The 19707-nt window shown below is 41.2% G+C and overlaps 1 protein-coding gene across 1 annotated transcript; it reads left to right on the forward strand.

The window, feature by feature from the left end:
- Positions 1 to 338: 338 nt before the first annotated feature.
- LOC147905615 (uncharacterized) lies at positions 339 to 3839 on the forward strand. Its single transcript, XM_087373594.1, has 7 exons — positions 339 to 471; positions 1609 to 1734; positions 2322 to 2361; positions 2547 to 2642; positions 2923 to 3110; positions 3201 to 3296; positions 3370 to 3839. The coding sequence occupies exons 2-7, from the start codon at positions 1628 to 1630 to the stop codon at positions 3632 to 3634; spliced, it is 792 nt and encodes a 263-aa protein (XP_087229720.1). The 5' UTR covers positions 339 to 471; positions 1609 to 1627; the 3' UTR covers positions 3635 to 3839.
- The last annotated feature ends 15868 nt before the right edge of the window (positions 3840 to 19707 follow it).

Consider the following 19707-nt stretch of genomic DNA (forward strand, 5'->3'; position numbering starts at 1 on the left):
CCATAGACGAAGCAGAGCCAAGCTTGAGAGTCGCAGAACGAGGCGTAGGAGGAAACGAGGAAAGCGTGGCCTTAAACGTTAGGGGCAACTAGCCCTAAACTAACCTTAAGCAGCGCAAGTAACAATAAAGCACGACACCAATCTCGCACTAACGCTAAACACCCCAACTAACAACTAACATAAAGAAAAATTACCCACAAGTTTTTATTATATTGTTTTCTAGACGACCATTGTCCTTGTTGCAAGTATATAAAAGGGAAGGGTAAACCCTAAGAGATTGTGGCCGTCGGATGCAGGGAGCGGACGGTTAGGAAGGGCTCTCATATACGCCGACGCCCTATCTACTTTTTCTTCCGTATCCCTTTACTGAACATCATCTTTTTGCGAGTCCATTCCAAAGCGTTTTTGCCGATGATCCTCGTTGCTTAATCCGACGCTCTTTGGTTCTGCTTCAATTGCCGCTTTCATCCGGTACTTGCCTACCCTTGCCTCTCCTCCCTTTCGTTTGAACTTAATTTTTGCATCTTCCACCTGTAATCCCTCGGTCGATTCCGGAGGTTGTCGGAGAATATCTCACTGCTGCGGTTGGATACCGTTGTGTCACATTTTCCCTCAATAATTCGTCGAAGGTCTCATTCGGTGGCACCCGAACGTTTTTCCTCTTATCTGATAAGGCTACGTAGCGCAATCCGTTGCGAAATGCGAAATTCTGCAGGCTGCCCCTGTTTTCTAGGGTTGTTTGTGATTCCGGAGATTTCTAGATGCTATGTTGCGCACTGTCGCTGCCCCTGTGGTTTCTAGGGGTGGCTGTGATTGTGGAGATTTCCAGATGGCTGTGTCGCGCACCGTCTTATCTCGACAGCATAGCTTCCGTCATGCCTTAAGTATTTCGTCAGACGTTTGAGCTCTATGATTTGCGTTTTTAGGAAGCGGTCTTATCATTGATACTTCCTTGGCCGAACGAATTAGGTGCGATTTGTTTCACTCTTTAAATGACGTCCAGCAAAGTCTTTGTCAAAGAAGACGTGATGATTATAGTTAAGTAGTGTCTCACGGAGCTAAATGAAAACAGGGACCGCTTTCAAGGGTTTGACCGAATTTTGGTATTTTGACCCTGGCAAGCCACGTGTCCTTGCAAGACACATATGGGTAGAAGATTTTTTATTGCCTTCATAGCCTTCAGAGATTGTCATTTGATATGAATGGCGTAGACACCTTCGTAGATCGTTGTGTATCAGAATAACTACGGGCTTGCTTATGCCTCTGTAAGGGGTTTGCACCCGCGTTCTGTCCCTTGCCTCTCTCTCTGAAGAGGTATCCAATATCTCAAGTTTGGGGCTTGTTAAATGTTTAGACTCGAAAAGGACAAGCTGAATTTGAGTAGCGCCAGGCTCACGCTTTATGTATTCATTGACACAGCTGACATGCAAGTTCGGATAGGATTTGCACATTACTACAAAGTTTAAGTTCTTGAAGATGCATTTCAAGGCTGGAATTCTAGTTAGGCACGACGTTAATGCAAAAGTTCTGCCTCTTGTATTGAGTAGTCTATTTGCTCTTCTGTGAGGTTCACATACTGACGTTGCAAACTTTATTTTTCTGCCATAGGATTTTGACAAGTTTTAACATGCCAAGATATGACGAGCGATCTGGTCCCACGCGGCTGTATGTGGGACGTCTTTCTACCCGAACTCGCAGCCGTGATCTTGAAGATCTTTTCAGCAAGTATGGCAGGTAAGGAAAGGGCCAAAGGCAGCCATCCTCTAGCTGCTTTATATGTAATTGGTGGCTGCAAAGTGCTTGAAATGAATCCTTCTTTGTCGGGGCAGATATGAAGAGTTAGTTGCATGATGCTAGATGCGTTTTAGGCTTTTTTATAGGATCTTGGTATGCACTTTCAGGGAGCCCAGGGCCCTTTTGTTATATATTTGTATTTTCCAGTCCTCAATGTTCCTGGCCAGACCAGTGTCACGCCTAATGGGGAGGGAAGACAGTTTACAACAATGTCAACATGTCAAGGAAAAACGATTTGTGGCAGTAGGTCCAATTGTTAACTTTAGTGATGTTGTTGAAGGTTTGGTGGGTTTTCGCCCGGCCTGGAGGTTAATGTTGAGATTGGCCATGGTGGCATTGGTGGCCATACTTGCAAGGGTTAATGGGGACACCTTGGCGCATCTAGGCGTGCTTCTTTATGTATATCCGTTCGTACATTGATGGATTGGCGAGGGTGGAAAATGGTGTTTGGTTCATCTGATGCGCGGTGTATGGTGACCTGCTTGACATGGTGCGCTGCTCTTTTTTTCTGGCACGCCTTGACGCAGAGTTCGAGATGTGGATCTGAAGCACGACTTCGCCTTCATTGTGCGTAAAACTCAACTCTATTTATATTTCGGTATTATCTATTATGTTGCTAATCATTCAGGAGTATTTCAAAGCAGAGTTGTGACCAAGGATTCAGGAAACCCTACTGCAAGATTTATCTTTGTTCTGGCATGATTGACAAGAGATAACAGCTTGGATGTTAGTTGACTACCTTGGTCATGCAGGACTTTAGTGATCCCCGGGATGCTGATGAAGCGCGACACTATTTGAATGGACGAAGCTTTGATGGTAGTCGTATTGTGGTGGAGTTTGCTAGACGGGTATGTTCCTTGGAGCTTTGAATCTTTGATTCATTAGACCAGCTATATTTTTGTGCTTGGGTTTTAGAATCTAAAGTTTTCGGTACTCCCAAATGGTAGCCTTTAAAGATTATACAAGACCTTCTGTTTCCTGAGCCAATGACAAAGTTTAGTTTTGGGTGTTGCAATTTAAAACAGTTTTGGGTTCATGGTGTTTTTTGGAACTTGTACACAATATTTGTTCCAGGATTTCTGTTGTTTTTTGTAGAAAGTCTTTATCACGGGTTATGCTGTTTGACAGGGGCCTCGGGGTGCTGGTGGTTCAAGGGAATATCTAGGAAGAGGTCCTCCTCCAGGGACAGGGCGATGCTATAATTGTGGTCATGATGGTCATTGGGCGAGAGATTGCAAAGCAGGAGACTGGAAAAACAAATGTTACCGCTGTGGACAGCGAGGGCACATTGAGCGAAATTGCCGCAGCAGCCCAAGGTTATCCTCGAGGCGGGTTCAGCTTCAATTCGTGGAAAGCTTACCTCTCTGCTATATACTGATCCATACTCATGGGTTTATTTGGTGTAGGTCCAATGGAAGTCGTTCACGATCTCGCTCCCGCTCTCCATCGGCAGGACAGCGAAGGAGCCGGAGTCGTAGTTATAGCCGAAGCCGCAGTGTCAGGTTTGCCAGCTTGACTTGTTTGTGTTGCAGGATGGCTCTGGAAGTCAAGTCTTATTATTACTGTTTCTTGCAGCCAATCTCCAAGAAATGAAGGTCGCAGTCCCGCACCGGAGCGTCGAGCCAGGAGTGGAAGCCGTAGCCTGTCTCATACCCCCCCTCGACGGGAAGTGCTAAGCCGTTCCCGTAGCCCTGCGGTAAATGGGCAGAGTCCCAATGGCAGTCCACGTCAGGATGCCGGACGGAGTGAGAGCGGTAGTCCAATCCGTGATGTTAATAATCACAAGGAGCATAGATCTCCTGCTAGAGATGAGCACAGTCCTAGCCAATCGGGTGATTGAGCGTACAATCGCAGGCCTGTTTCTGAGTGCATTGGTATTTTGGCACAAGTCGTCTTAAACCTTTTGAAACTAAAGGCTTTAGTAGTTTGCTTTTATCCCATAATGAATATTTTGGTTGTCCTTGAAGGTTGAAACTATGGTTTGCACATCAATGTGCAGATCATGATGCTCTATAAATTCCTGTAGAAGTATTTTTCCTGCTGAATTGCAATGAATCCCAACATTTGTAAAGTTTTGATCCCAGTCAAGCTATTGCTAAAGATGGTTTGCACCTTGCTCTAGTGGAATTTTCCTATCATACTTTAAAATTGGGTTGTGGTACTGTTGGTGACCAGCATAGCTTTACTTGATCAACCTTTCAGATAATCCTATGTGTTGTGTGGTCAACATGAGCTTCATGTAAGATTTGTGATATATACGTCGCCTAATTTTTTTTAACGATGTACGCCGGTGGTTTCTTGTTTGGATCAAAGCCAGCTCTGTTAGCATGTTTCATTTGGTTTGTGTTCAGGTAATACACGCTCCTCTGTTTGCATGTGGTGCTAATTGTTGCAGCAGATGGCATTTCGGCTGAAGGAGACTCATACATGGAAGATTGAATGTGGGGGAGCTCTCGTAGGGCCATGTTGCCTTGGGTTTTCTTAAATTTGAACATGTCAGAAAATTTTGAATGTGAAATCAGGTTTTGAGAAGACTTGAACATTCATTTGGGCTAGTGTGAAGGGGATTGGGAGAGGAGTAGCCTCTTTTAAACAAATTTGGTTCAATATGGAGTGCTGCAAGAAAATAATTTGTTTTAAATTCATTTTCTGCAGTTAATATTTTCTTAAGATATGAAGACCTTTCAGCAGTGTTATGAATCAAACATGGGAACTGTTTGATGGCAAATTTTATTGTAAGTTAAAGTTTTTTAGAGTTGTCAGTCTTGGCACAAATGCAGTCTCGGCACAAATGCTTCTTCTATTACCTTGTTTTGTAGTATTACTTTTTGCAATGATGACCTATCTATGAATCATCATTCTGTATGTGCATGATTTTAAGAGGATTTGTGTGTTGCCTTGTGATAGTCTTTGCTTGTGTGCATTGTGGCATTGTAACTTGATCTTTGCTTTGATGGTGATGTCCATGGTTGCACGGAGAAATGATTTTGTGTCTTAGGCATGGATATGTTCACTAAATCCTAATGAGGGTTTGGTTGCTTGTGGCCGTTGTGCCAAATACATGCACTTGCATATACTTATCCAATACACCAGGACACTGTCTATATTTTCAATTGGAAAGCTATGATTTTCAATTCTAAAGCATCAAGATGCTTGAAGGCAAAGCAAGAATGTATAGGAAGTTGAATTGAAAACATTGATTTCTCTTTGATGTTGAATGTTGAATTTTGTACTATTGATAAATGGATGTTCCCTTTCATATGTGCATGGGACTTCTTGAAATAATGCTAGTAATCTCTTGAAGGGAGCACATGATGTACGAGACAGAGTTGCCTTTCTAGATTGAGGGGGGGGGGGGGGGGGGTGTGTGCACGAGAAAGAGAGCGAGCTCAGAAGTCAATGAAGGGGATGAGTCTCTAAAATTTGGTTGTGGCACTTTTTTGGCAAAAATGATTGTTTGCAAGTAGTGCTAAAAAATATCTTTAGAAAATCGATCCCCTTGGCTATTGTTTAGTTGTTTGTGGGGTGTGGGGAGAGGGGGGGGAAGAGAGAGAGAGAGAGAGAGAGAGAGAGAGGGGGGTCAATGAAGTATCAGATTTGGTTGGGGCACTTTTTGGGCAAAAATGTCTGTTGTAGGTATAGAAAAGGGCTTCCCTTGGCCATTGTTCAGTTGTTTGGGGGGGTGGGGGCAATGCATGTGAGAATACAAAAAATACAAAGAGAGAGAGAGAGAGAGAGAGAGAGAGAGAGATTTGATTGGGACACTTTTTTGGTATAAATGTAGTAGTCAGTCATCTCGCAAGCAGTGCCAAAAGCATCTTTAGAAAAGCGCTCCCCTTGGCAATTGTTGATTTCAAAAATGTTACCAGAGCGTGGACTTCTAGGTAGCGTTGTAAAGCATCTTTATAAGATCGCTACCCTTGGTTTTCCTCTTGATGCACTCTCGAATCTCTCTGAGTTTGCGCTCTACTTTCTTCCTAGCATCTTTGTGCACATGTTTTTCTTTGTCTGGACCCTTTCCAAAAGTTGGATTGCAGTTGTATGATTGTAGAATATGCATGTCGAAAACCTCTAGTTGATTTCTAAGAGCTACCATTTAAAGAAACCGCCTCATATTTCTCAAAGAAAAGTAAATTCAAAACTTGGAGATTATCGTAAGAAATATATTTTGGGTCCTACACCTCTTGAGAGAGCTAATCCAATAAGGGACCACTAAGAGACAATGTTGGATCTTTACAAATAAGGAGAAGAGCACAAAACAAAAGCATGCACATCCAATGGTTACTTATATAATCCTTAGCCTGATTCCTAACCCCCTAGACCTTAACATACATAGTGCCACACAACTGTTGACCCTTGAACACATTGAGTGGCAACACTCGTGAGATCCTACAAACTTTTTGGTGAAACATACACACACATGCACAAGCTTTTGGGTTGATAGGGTATAAAGAGGAAAGGTTTGTAGAGGGACGAGGATGCATATGTTTATGCATTCTTCGAAGTAGAACAAAGGGGCCAAAAGCCTTTTATACAAGGCATCGAGCTTGTTCCCATTGCTTGGTCACTATGGGTTTGTTGTTGACTTGTGATAGTTGAAAATGCCGTGCTTGACTTAACATGTGTTGGTAGTTAGTTTTAGATGCAACTAAAAGACTTGAAAGCGGTTCAAACAAGATACATTAGAGGTGCTTTTTGTTGAGACTTTCCAAGGTAAGCAAACCCTCATCCTTTCATAGACTTGAGTTTTTGGGTCCTTCCCACTCGTACTTGCTTGGTTTATGCCTTTGCATCATTCCAACCCTTGGGATGGCTGGGGAGGAAAATGCTCGTGAATAATGTTTTTGATGCTCCTTGATGTGAAATTTAAAGAGAGGCTCTATCTGTCACAATGGCGACTCTGTCGATGGCCTTGCCATGCTTGCATAGTTGGTTTCTCTGGTGGTGGTCTATGGCATGGTTGTCCTCTGTGACTGTCTTACTTGTGAGCAGCTTGCTTACCACTGCATCCACCAAAGGTACCTTCAAAGTTACATTTGAGGTTTCTCACTCTACAATTTTCAATTGTAGTGCTCTCCATTGTATGATTAATGCTTTTCGATGCCCGACTGTGTAGACTTTTTGCAAATCCGAATTGGTCATGTATCCTTGAAGTAAAAGAGGTGCCAATTCTTTCATTCTTGAATGATCTTTGCTCAGTAAAAGGTTAGACTCGTTGATAGTGGGACTCTTCACTCTTTTTATCTTGATCGATCTTTGTTTAAGAGGGGTTGCCTTTGAAGCAAGGGGTGTGTGCATAGACTAAGCACAATTTGTGTGTGGCTATCGCTTCTCAGTCTGAATTGGATGTTGATAAAATAGGATATTGCGAGCTATTGCCGAGTACTCATGAAAGGCACATGTTTGGTTGGATTTTTGTGAGCTACGCATCTTGCCATGCCCTTAGCATGTTTTAAATTGTTATTTTATTGAATGTGGGTTGAATTGATTAAAAACGTATCTACTTTGGACTATTGATGAGTATCTTGAACAACACAGGTTTGGATTGGATTTTTGTGAGCCACGCATCTCGCTATGAACTTAGCATATTCTAAATACCACAACCCTCAGTAGGATATCTCCCTTTGAATAGTTTACAAGTAATCTTTCATTTATGAGAAAATGAAAGACAAATAAAAGGAGAGATTAGATTCAATTCTAGAAATTTTTCGTACACTTGAATGCCCCTTTCAAAAATCTATGATGAATAGATGTGTTGTTGATTGTATGTCATGTCTTAGTACAGGGAATGCCAAGGTTTAGCTCTGTTTTTTCAGGCCCAAACACACCTACATAGCTTAGAAACAATCTTTCTAAAAGGCATACATGCTTGATAAATAAGATGTGGATTTTAAGCATGTCAAGTATTTGTTGAATTATGGGATCAAACCTATGCTTAACGCTCTAATTTTTGCAGACCTAATCATTGCATTCATACAAGACTAAAACAAGTGTAGAGCTATAGTGGATTGCAAGTCAGGTCATTTCATGATAGCATGGTCGCATCTATCTAGACATGTTGGATGGCACATGAATGGGTTCAATTCGTGTTGCAAGTTTTATTAATTGAAAATTATATTGAGCTTTTCCCGTTGAAAGAGAAAGAAATTAATAAAGTTAAATTTAAACTTGTACTTAGCCTAGTTTCAAAGTGGTATTAAGTCTCATTTAACTGATACACTAATAGCAAAGTTGATCCTTTTAAGTCTCATTTGTATCCTTCCTTTCATTGATGACATGAACAACAATCGTAAGTTGGCATTGTAGCTCGGCTCCCACAACATGTATGGAATGTTCTAACATTTTTATTGTTGTGATGGTGCTAAGTGACTCAACTTACCTTCTGAACATGGATGATGCCACATGTGACCAGAGTGCTTTTTCCACCAGTCTCGTGATTACAATGCAAAGACCTAAAATTTTTTGTTGTACATATTTGTACTGACGTAATGGCTGACTAGTAGGTGCTACTTTGAAATGGGATCCCTTAACTAAAGAATTTTTAAATTCGTTGGTTTTCTTCTTCTTTGAGTAATGGATGCTTTGCATTTTAAATTCTTTGTCCATATCTTGGGTAAATGATTTCTTTGATTACATGTCCTTGGAACACCTGACCATGACTTGAGTAGTATTAGAATACTAGGATAGTAGAAAACACACACACACACACACATGCACGCACACACTTCCTACCCCATTCCTCCTTTTGTTTATTCACTTGCTCATTCACGCCCCCCCCCCCCCCCCCATTTCTTTACTTAGTTTTCCTAATCTACCTTTTTCCAACATTCATTTTTTCATTCGATTTATATATAATCCATTTTTACCTTATTTCCCCCCCTTCTCTCTCAGTTTCCTTTAAAGCCCCCCCTTTTTTTCTTTTTTAATTTACTTTTCTCTTATTTCCCCCCTCTTTCTTCCTTTTTTAAATAGCTTTCTTCTTTTCCTTAATGTCTCTCCTTAGTTTTCTTTTTCAAAATTTTACTTCTTAATTTTTATTATTCTCCTTAACTTTTTCTAATTTTCCATAATTTATTCCTTAATTTCCTAAATTTACTTTCCTTTATTAATCTTCCCCTTGTTTTCCAAATATCTGTTTTTTTTAATTGCCTAAAAATTCCCTTACTCTCCCGCTAAAGTTTCTTGTTTTTTCCTTTCTCTTAATCTTATTTTCTTTCCTCATATTTTTTTCCTTTTTATAAATTTTAGGTTTTAATTTTATTACTTTCCTCTTACCTTAATTTTCCTAAAATACTCTTGAGACATTTTATTTTTCTGTAAAAGGTCCCTTTATTAATTCAAACCAAAACTTAGTATAGTCCTAACAACCGCCCCTCCTCTTCGCACACCCACACGTGCTTCTCGATTCCTCTGCTACATTTTTTGTTGTCACTGACTCCTGGTACACCCACATTATGAGCTGCGCATGACTTTCTAGCTCCCTCGTTATTCTCACCTTCCCAACTCCCCACCTTCCCGACTATCATCTCCCCTAACTATATAAAGCCCACTACCGACCAGCTCTGCCCACTGCAATCTCTCTAGCTCTACTCCCCTTCGGTTTGCTACACTGTCCCGCCCCTCATTTTTCGCTGCTCGTTGCCCAAGCCATCACATCCCTCTACTCCCGTGCGATTTTCTTGTGCCAGTGTCCGGTTTCGGCAACTCTCCAGCTCGTGCGATCGACTCCAAGCGCCCCCGTGCACCTCTTTTCTATAGACTGTGCGTAAACTCCTTACGCCTCTCCTTCCTGGTGCTAGCCCATCAACACGTCATGGACTCTCAGGTTCTCATCATTTACCCCCCTCCCCAACCTTTTTGCTTGCATCTTTTTACCCCTCTCTCTATGTATTTGCCCCCGCCCCCTCTCCTCTCTTTGTAGTTACCTACCCCCCCCCCCGCCCCCCCTCTCTATGTATGTATTCCTCCCCTTCTCTATTTATTTATCCTCTCCCCTCTTTATCTATATATCCCCCCTTCTCTATGCATTTATCCTCCCTCCCCTCTTTATCTATATCCTCTTGTCTCTATGGTGCCCCCCCCCGCCCCCCTTCTCTATCTATATATGTATATCTCCCCTTCTCTATGAACTTTTCCTCCCCTCTCTATCTACATTTCGTCCCTTCTCTATGTTCCCCCCCCCCCTATATATATGGCCCCTTCTCTATGTATATTATTATTTCCCTTGTCTATTTATTAAACCCAAGCCACCACCCCCCTCCCCTTCTTTTTCATACACATATAACTTTCCCCCCCCTCTTTACATATATACCCTTCCCCTTCTCTATATATATACTTTTTGCTTTCTTCCTCCTTCTCTATATACTTATCCTCCCTCCCCCTTCTCTATTTTCCTCATTTTCTTTCCCCCTCTCCCTACGCTATGAACATATTTTCTTTTACATTCCTTCCTGTTTTTTGTCCCCCTTCTCTCTTTATAAAAATCCCTCAAATTTTCTTGTATTTTTCTCCTTATTACATTATCCTGTTATACTCTATCTGTAAGTATCTTTTTCCTTTCTCTTGTTTGTGTTTTCCTGTCTCTTCTGTCCTTTATTCTCCCTTTCCCTTTTTTCCCTTCCCTCTCATCTACCTTATTATCCCTTTATCATAGTTCCCAGGGATCATCTTTATATAAAACCCCTTTCATTCTTCCCTTTACTGTTCCCCCCCCCCCTTTTTTTTTTGGTTGCCCACCTTCCATATTCTCGTTGTTTGTAACCAAAATTTCCCCATACTTTTCCACACCTAACCTTTTACATAACCATGCAACCTAACCTTTACCTAAACACTCTACCTAAACACTCTACCTAACCTTAATAGTTTACATCTTACTGGTTAGGTTTATGGCTAAGCTTCTAATTTATTGTGACCCCGATAACAAGGGAGGATTGTTTATGACACCTATCTTCCCAACTTAAGCTGGTTCTTGTCATGTTTTCCTCTTGGATGGTGGCATGTATGCAGATTCTCCTCTTTTATAAAAGAGATGCTTGTCAAGACTTCACCAGCTTTAACTTTTTGTAAATTTTTTTTTTTTGCTAAAACATTATTCACACTTCTCATAAAAAACTCTTACATACTTTTTATACAATTTTGTAGGTGCTTTACCTACATACTCAAACACTTCCTTAATTCTATAATGTTCTCTTTCTACTCTTTTCCTTGACTCTTTTGTGTTTTAACTATGCAAAAGTGATTGTTGTCTTGTCTACCAAATGCATGTCTTTTCCCCTGCAACTCCAGATGGTTGCACACAGTCCACTTTAGTCATCAAGGCTTTTTAGCCTCTTGACTTCTTTCATTAAATTGTATTTTTCTACATTTTACAAAAAAATCTTGTTACTAATTCCTTTTCTTATCTTTGTAGAAATACTCTTGGGATACTACACTTCAGTCCAAGTCACTCAACACTCGTCTCCCAACTCCCTCTCTCGCGACTCAAGTGGTACTCTCATGTTTCCAAAAAGCTAAGTTTTTCTCATTCATTAGATCGCACGTTCTTGAGGCTCTTGCAAAAACACTTCTTTGCTCTTAAAATGCTTTCCCTTAATGATTGGATCAAGCTTCTCAAATTCTCACAAAGCTTGATCCAATCTTATCTTCTTTCCTAATATTTTTTCCCTTTTTTCCACTTAGAAAACCTTTTTATAATTGTATCATGTCTTGCCCCTTTGCTCATTGGGAGGGAGAAACATGGGTTGATACTCGGCCATCTTGAGTTCCTTATTTACAACATGTAGACAAGCAAGGGACTTTAGTCTACAATTTTGCATCCTCTAAAACTGACCAGAATTGTGAACTGTTGTGGAGAACGAAAAAAGCTCTCTGGCTTCATAGGAGGACACGAATGTTGATTGAGTCTTCATGAGTAATGGTGATCGAGAAAGAATAGAAGGTTCTCCTGTGAATTATTTATTTATTTTTATTTACTTTTCATTTCCCATCATATTCTCCTCTAATCAATTGGGATGTCCTAGCACTTTCCCTTTGAAGAGAAAAGGTAATTGTGAGAATAGGAAGAGGATGAAAGAAAGAAAATAGAAATATGCGTGGAGCTATATGGGCCCAAGTGCCTTGTAAAAACAAGAAAGAAAGAGGTAAGAAAGAATAGGATTGGCCCTCCCTTCAAAAGAATAGGATTGGCCCTACTTTCAAAAGGAGGAATGATTTAAAAACCAAAGGTTTGACTTTGGTCTTCATTGTTGTATTCACAAATTTGGAATACAAGCTCCCTTTCTCTCTTCCATGAATTGTCTCAAGTTCTCTTGTTTCCTATCATAGTGCCTTTGTGATTTCCACTCCCTCTTCCCCTTCTTCCCTTATTCACTCCCCTCTTGCCTTCCACCTCCCCCTCTATTCTCTCTCTTCCCTCCCCTTCTTCCTCTCCTAGAGTCACACTGCAACAATCTGGAAGTTGCTTGCATGACACAAGTGGACGACAAGCTTTGCATTCCTCCTCATCATGGCAATTGAGGAGGGAGCACCCTTTGGTGTATTGGTGATCTTCCCCATGTCACATGAGTCACAACTAGGATGGCACACTTCCATGCTCACCTCTATCACCACTATCCCTCCATTGTCCCTTTCCATAGGTTACATTCCTCCCCTATCATTCTCTCTAGGGGCCATCACCACAATCATCGAAGTTGTAGAAGTGGTAGTTCACACCATAGTAGAGGGAAAAGCCACCACACATGAGGTAGGTCTTTTACATCTTACACAATTTGGTATCCCAGATTCTCCTTCATGGGTTTCCATCCTACAAAGTACCACATCAATGGATCCTCCTGTGATTAGGGTGGTCAATATCTCATGCATGATTGCTACATCTACTTGCAAGGGGTATGATGTAAATACATTTTAGACCCTCCCATGATGGATATGGACATAAATATTGATATTAGGCACTTTGATGCATGTGTGCATGTGGGACAACCTTTTCAAATGTGACACATGCCATAGCTCCAAATCAAGTCAAGGATCGAGATACATTGTTCACTCCAATGGGAGATGCATTGGCTAGTTTGTGTATTGGCTAGACTAATGTGCATCTTCAAAGAGGAAATCGCCCCAAATTTAAGATTCCACAAACAAATAAAAATGCAAGCAATGTTTCTCAAGAAAGTTCACATAAAATGTCAAATTGTTGCTCAAGGTGGCACAGTGATTGAAAAATAGGACTTCCCTCCCATACATTGCAATGACATCTTGTCAACTTTTTGAGGCTAGGTATTTGATGACTCCTTGTGTTACATTGGTCAAGCCGAGTAGCAAAGCCTTCTATCTTGAATTTGATGGTGTGATTTCCAAACTATGCCATTCACCTCACATTAAACCCGGTTACAGTAGGCAACCTAGAGGCATGTTTTTGTTTTGAGAGCCCTACTTGAACCACATTTCACAATATCATGCGTGGATCTTGAAAAAAATCTTATGATTTAGGTTGTGTTTTCTTTTTGAATATTTTCCTTTTATTACATGGTGAAGTTCATGAGATTTAAAAGGAGACATGGAGTAATTCTAACGGGGTTAAAAGCAAAAAGCTTTGAAAAATAGCTAGTCTATCGTAGTAGCCAAATTGCTCTATGAAGGTGCTTATCCCTGCAAGAGATTGCAACGTATTGGACTTATGTACAGGTAGACATGTTGAATGAGTATACTATCTATATTGTCACTCCAGATCAATCACAGGATTAAGCTACAAAGTCCAAAGCTGGCCTTCTATCAACTAGTTTTTGGTATTCACAACACCCGCAAAACAATGCTCTTTCCTAATTCATAACACTTGTTTTGATCATATGTTATGTAGTTGTGGCACAATGTTTGCTGCGTTTGCTTTGCCACCATAATGGTAGTAGCCATAATAATGTTGTAGCGTTTAGCAATCCGACAATGTCACTTTGTCATTCATCAAGCTGTGCATGTGAGTATGGAACGATACGATCAATCACCTTGTGCTCTCTCCAAGAGCCCAATTTACCTAAAGCAAGGCACGTTGAAGGAACATCGAAAGTCATAGTGAAGGAGCTTGTAGAGAAGGTGAGGGCTTCAAACGTTGAGGAGCCATAGCAAGCTAGACAATGATGAGGGAAAGTATGGAGAAAGGTCAAAGGGGAAGACAATTGGGAGGACTCTTAGACCACCCAATAAATTTGATTGTCAGATTGGAGCTGATAAGGTATAGGAAACACATATAAATATGCTACAACTCATTCGTCTTTGACATGCATTCAATCTATTATGGCAATTGCAAGTATAACAAGAAAAAGCTTCTGGGAAAGATGGACAAGGGCACCTGTGGCTACGAAATGATGAAATATCTCAACACGACCTCGATCTTAGTTCTTTTAAAATCCTGATAAGGAAAGTCTATTGGCGCAGGGATCTTAACTAGATCGGCTACGTTGTAGTCACCACTAATAATAAGAAAGAGTTTGAGAGGCTGCATCCATTGTCCCTCGCACCAAGTTTGAATCCCAAGTCCTAGAGGTCTCTAAGAAGGGCCCTTGACCTTAGTTCTTTCAAAATCCTATAAGGAAAGTCTACTGGCACAGGGATCTTAACTGGATTGGCTATGTTGCAGTCACCACTAATAACAAGAAAGAGTTTGAGAGGCTGCATCCATTGTCCCTCGCACCAAGTTTGAATCCCAAGTCCTCGAGGTCTCTAAGAAAGGCCCTTGATGCATGGGCAAGGCCCCCAAAGCCTGAGCGGGACATGATTGAGCTCATTCACCATGCCATTGACTCTGGTATCACCTTCTTGGATATCTTAGGGATACCTTTGACACATAGGGACCCTTCCTCAATGAGATTTTACTAGGAAGGGTACTCTTGTTGCTGCCCAATTGCTATTCCTCGATGATGACCTCTAGAGATGCGAGAAGGGAGATTGTTTGGTGGTATGGAGGGGCACGTCATGTACTCTCAAATCATCATACTATTCACCTTTTGCATTGCACTGTCTCGTGTTCAAATCAAGGCTTCTGTGCTTTATCCTTGCTTCCAATTCACACACTATGCTAATTGCTACTGGGAGAAAATGTGCGCATGAAAAGGTAGAGGTGCTGCAGCTCGAAGATCATCTTGGTTAACTCAAAGCTGCCAGAAGACAATCCTGGTTAACTATGATCTGCTATTGGAAGTCTATCCTTTCAGTCCAAACACTGGCACTTGAATCATCAGGGAGGCAAGGAGGTTATTGAGAGAGTATGTGGGGGAGGAGTAGCTCGTTTGCACGTGAAACAGCTCCAAAAAGCATTCTAATCCTTATAGAGGAAGGAGGAAAGAGGAGCCTAGAGCATGTGGTGTTTTGAGTATTAAATTAAGGGTTACCTTTGATATTGCAAAGGATTTAGAGTATGATTGAGTGAGGCATCATAGTATGTAAGGTTAATCTGGACATGAATTTTTTGTTTAAGTCTTACTTACTCTAGTATTGCAATTGACTTGATATGATGCTTTGCCTCTTTTGATGTTATAGGAATCTATCAAGCTCATTAAAGCCTATGGTAATTTCAAGGTGTTTGCAATACGAGTACGACTATTGACATTTAGGTACTATGTCAATCTCTTATATGTTCATGAGAATTAATTGCGATGCTACTTGAAGCTAATATTCTCGATGTTCTCAATCTTGATGCCCAGGAAACGGCCCGTTTCCTTAGATTATAACTCTTTGGGGTAGGAAGCATGATGCCTCCCTGCCCACACTACGTGTGGTTATAACAATTATATTAGATATTATTATAAAAATATTTTTAATTGCTTACTCATTTTTCCTTTCCGTACTTACTTGAATCTAAATCCTTACAGCATTCCTCTCTTTTGATGCATGTTCTTTATGTGAGGGACCATTCGGAATAGCCAAGTGTGTTGCAAGATCAAAGGATGTTTGTATGTTTGTAGTCCACATCATAAAATTATAGATTGTAATAATAAGGAAATTATGAGCTCTTGTGAACATAGATTTATTGATGTATTTGGTGGTAATAAAACACCACCCCTCACATTTGCAGGGAGGTTTGAGTCCTAATGAGTCCTACATCTTGTCTCCCATGTCCATATTTTCACTCAAATTTTTTCCCCTTTTAAAAACTTAATAAAGTGGAGTTATGTGCTCTATGATGAATGAATGAATGATTGAATCCCAAGGACTATGAAATATAGGGAGCGATCTCAATGAATGAATAAATGCCAAGGATAAACAAGGGAAGAGGATTTAATTTGTGACTGTTTCTCGGGGCATTATGCTACTCAAAAACCCATTTAGAGGAACACTATATTTTTGTGTGATTATGTTATTGCTTATTTTGTTTTCTCATGTTTGTGCCTCGTTTGTGCTTCCTTTACAATGGTTTTTTGGCATCCACTCTAGTCTTCTATAAACATGGAAATGTTATGATTATGTTGTTTGATATTTCCAGAGCTCCTAGACATACCAATGATATTTTGGTCAGGGGTATCTTGATGTGGACCATGCATGACTACCCAGGATATGGAGAGTGCGCAGGTACGTGGTTGTGTCTTTACATGTACAATGAGGGATTATGCTTTTTTTACTCTCTTTTGCACACATGTCTTGTACTAACACATTCATGCACACGTGCAGGACTTGTTACAAGTGGGTACCATGCTTGTCCTGTTTGTGGACCGGCTCTAAAATCGCTTGCACGCTACTCCAAACATATGAGGAAAAATATTTATGAAGGTCATGCTCGATACCTTCCGCTCGACCATCTCGCACATGGAGGTCAGCTTGATCCACCACCATCATATTTGAAGGCAAGTGATTGGATTCAAGCTTGGAGGACGAATGGAGAGGAACCTCCTCCTGGTATGAAGAGGCTATAGATCTTTCACGAGCTTCCTTATTGGGGTCAGTTACAAATCAATCATCTCTTGGATCCCATGCATATCTTCAAGAATGTGGGGGCTACTATTTGAGCACACTTGGTTGGTTCCAAGGACTCGAGAGGAGTGCGAGAAGACTTGCATGCTATGAATATGATGTCTTGTTTGTGGCCCCAAGTGCATGCTTCGGGAAAAGTTATCCTCCCGAAAGCAACGTGGATCCTCTCTACGAGGGAGGAGGCAGCGGTCAAGGCAGACATTGCCTCTTTTCAAACACTGACAGGGTACATGCGTTGCTTGAAAGAAGCATTTTCAAAGGACAATAAGCTTAGTGGCCTCAAGTCCCATGATTGGCACAAGGTCTTACAGGTATTCTAAGTAGAATTAGTGTACCGATAATAGTGATGCGTTAGCGTAATTATTATTATGTTATATTGTTGACATGACTTCATTGTTGCTTTGATAGTTCATTCTCCCAATTACAATAAAAGGGTGCTTACAAGAAGATGTTAGAAATGTTATATTCAAGATCTGTGGTATTGTGAGGTATGCTTACTATCAAATCGCATTATGTATTTTCTTAATGGACATGTGAAATAGATGGATATCTCAAATATCTTACAGATGCATGGACATGTGAAATAGGTGGATATCTCAAAAAGAGATCTCTATATCGAGCATGGAGAAGGCTAGGGTGGAATCCATCGAAGTCATATGCTTGCTTGAGAAGCACTTTCCCTCAAGCATTATGACAACTCAAGTCCACTTGCTTGTGCACATAGTTGATGAGGTAGCTATAGCAGGTACCGTTCATAATCGATGGATGTTTTTTTCTCGAGCGGTTTATGAAAACTTTAAAGGGGTTTGTAAGACAAAGAGCAAGACCGGAAGCAAGCATGGCAGAGGGATGGCTTGTGCAAGAGTCATTAGTATATATCACAGAGTTTCTTGCATCCACAGATCCTGATATGCCGCAAGCTTGGCACAACAAGGATGATGATCGCATCATTGGCGAGGTTCCCCAAGGAAAAGGGATTGAAAGAAAGATGAGCGAAGAGCAAATGGAGAAATTCAATAAGTTTTGTATCCTCAATAGCCCTGAGATGTAGAAGTGGATTGAGAGATATGAAGTAGCTAAAGCAGAAAGAATAAATGCAAGGACGAGATTCAGAGTAATGTGCAGGCGATCACAACCATATCCACGAGATTTGGCTCTTCTCCCTACTCACATGTCACTTGATTGGCTACAACTGGCTCTACGTAAAGCCGAACATGATGGAGAGACAATAAACGAGCGCGCGAGCGGGAGTTATCATCTGGATGTATGGTGCATGTAAGTTTCTTATCTCTTGACGTAATTAAGTAATTATTTGTGGCAATATATGCTATAAAATAGGTGCATCTTCATTGTTTTAATGATGCTCTTTTACAGTACAAAAAGTACAGTGCATTATGATCATATGGACGACATTTTCGCGTGGAACGCAAGCCATTTCAAAGTCTTCTTCGCTCACTTGTTTGTGGCCGGATTGGCCGCTCCTTGGTTGGTGCTAGTACCAAAGGCAAACTTAGAGTTGACGCAAGAGTGGGCGAGCGTGTTTTAATCATGCATGTCCCTGACGCGCGCGAACACGAACCCTTGCCTTGCAAGTGCTCGAACTGCGTTTGTCATCGGAGGACCTAGATCTAGAAGAACACATAGGTCTTGTTCAAGAATCCCGCAGCCAAAAAAGGAGAACACTATCGAACAAATTGTACGCTAAAGCAACACAACACTATGAGAAAGCAAGACAATAGTATTCCGATACCCTCAATGCACTTGCTCTTGTCGTTGTGACGCTTCGGTTTTAGATTTTCTTCAGCTCCGTGTTCTTTTTCTACGTAGTCAAGGCAGTAACAAAGTTATCACGGTCCTTTCTCAGCACAATTTCTTGTATAAAAGCTCTGATTATCAAAGGTGGTTGCGAAAGATCGAAGCTACAGACTAGAGCACGAGCCAGGAAATGAATCGGTAGCATACGAATAAAACTGGCAGCAAGACAGGGAGACAATGTTTTCATAAGCATACGCTATACGAATTTAGGACGTGGAGGGTCTGCATTCACGAAGTTCACCAACGGGAATAAAGAAAAGGAGGGCTCAGCGGGCGATACGGAGAGGGCGAGTGAGAGGACGTGGAGCGTCTAGATTCGCGAAGTTCGCCAAGGGGAATAAAGAAAAGAAGGGCTCAGCGGGCTATACCGGGAGGACGAGTGCAACGAGAGGGAGTCGTGCAAGAGGAATATAGAAACAGAGAGACAGCCTCTAAGTAGAATGGAGAACGGGATGGCTGAGCAGGGGATAGGCACAGCTCGAGTGAAGGCAGAGAGAGTCGTAGAGCAGAAATGCATCAAAACCTGCAACAGTTTCGACATCGACAATTTTTAGATGTTGTCGTAGATTATGTTTGCGACGTTGTTGTTTCTCTGCTTCGTCGCCCAGACCAGAATGAGCATCGTCAGCGTAGACATTCTTGTTCTCTGCCATGCTCATAAGGCCTAAAACGAAACACAGTGTCAGTGGTTTGAAACGGAGGAGGAACTTAGGAAATTTGAAAATGAGGATCGAAATTCGCGAACAGTAAGAAAACAACTCAACCTTTCTGGAAAATGCCACTACTAGTGTCCACAGAATCCCCGGATAGTTGTGCTTCGTCTCGAGCACAGAGAGGAGGTATGTTTGCCATATAAAACCGATGATTTGCAAAGCGAAAAATGATGAACAGAAGAGAAGCGAGACCCAGAGGTGGTTTTATAAACGGAGAAGCACTGCCTCGATTTAGGAAGAGCAATGCAGGACATACTATCCTCGGTCTAGTGTTTGCTATCCTCCGTCTACGTACTTATCGAAGATCCTACACACAGAAGCACCTAGAAACAGTTCAGACACAGAACACGGCACGTGAGGTAGTTTCCATGGATCCATGCACGTTTAATGAATTACCTTCACAATAAAAAGATCCAAAAGCTCAATAATCAAA

This window comes from Dipteris shenzhenensis, chromosome 1 (genome assembly GCF_047967505.1).
Source record: "Dipteris shenzhenensis isolate YYH24624 ecotype China chromosome 1, Dip_SZ_1.0, whole genome shotgun sequence".
Taxonomy (NCBI): Eukaryota; Viridiplantae; Streptophyta; class Polypodiopsida; order Gleicheniales; family Dipteridaceae; genus Dipteris; species Dipteris shenzhenensis.

Bases quoted from the DNA above. Each gene is read 5' to 3' on its own strand.
- LOC147905615 (XM_087373594.1), top strand. From the start codon at position 1,628: ATGCCAAGATATGACGAGCGATCTGGTCCCACGCGGCTGTATGTGGGA. The intron at 1,735-2,321 runs GTAAGGAAAGGG...GCCTTGACGCAG, and splicing joins CTTTTCAGCAAGTATGGCAG to AGTTCGAGATGTGGATCTGA. The intron at 3,111-3,200 runs GTTATCCTCGAG...TATTTGGTGTAG, and splicing joins AATTGCCGCAGCAGCCCAAG to GTCCAATGGAAGTCGTTCAC.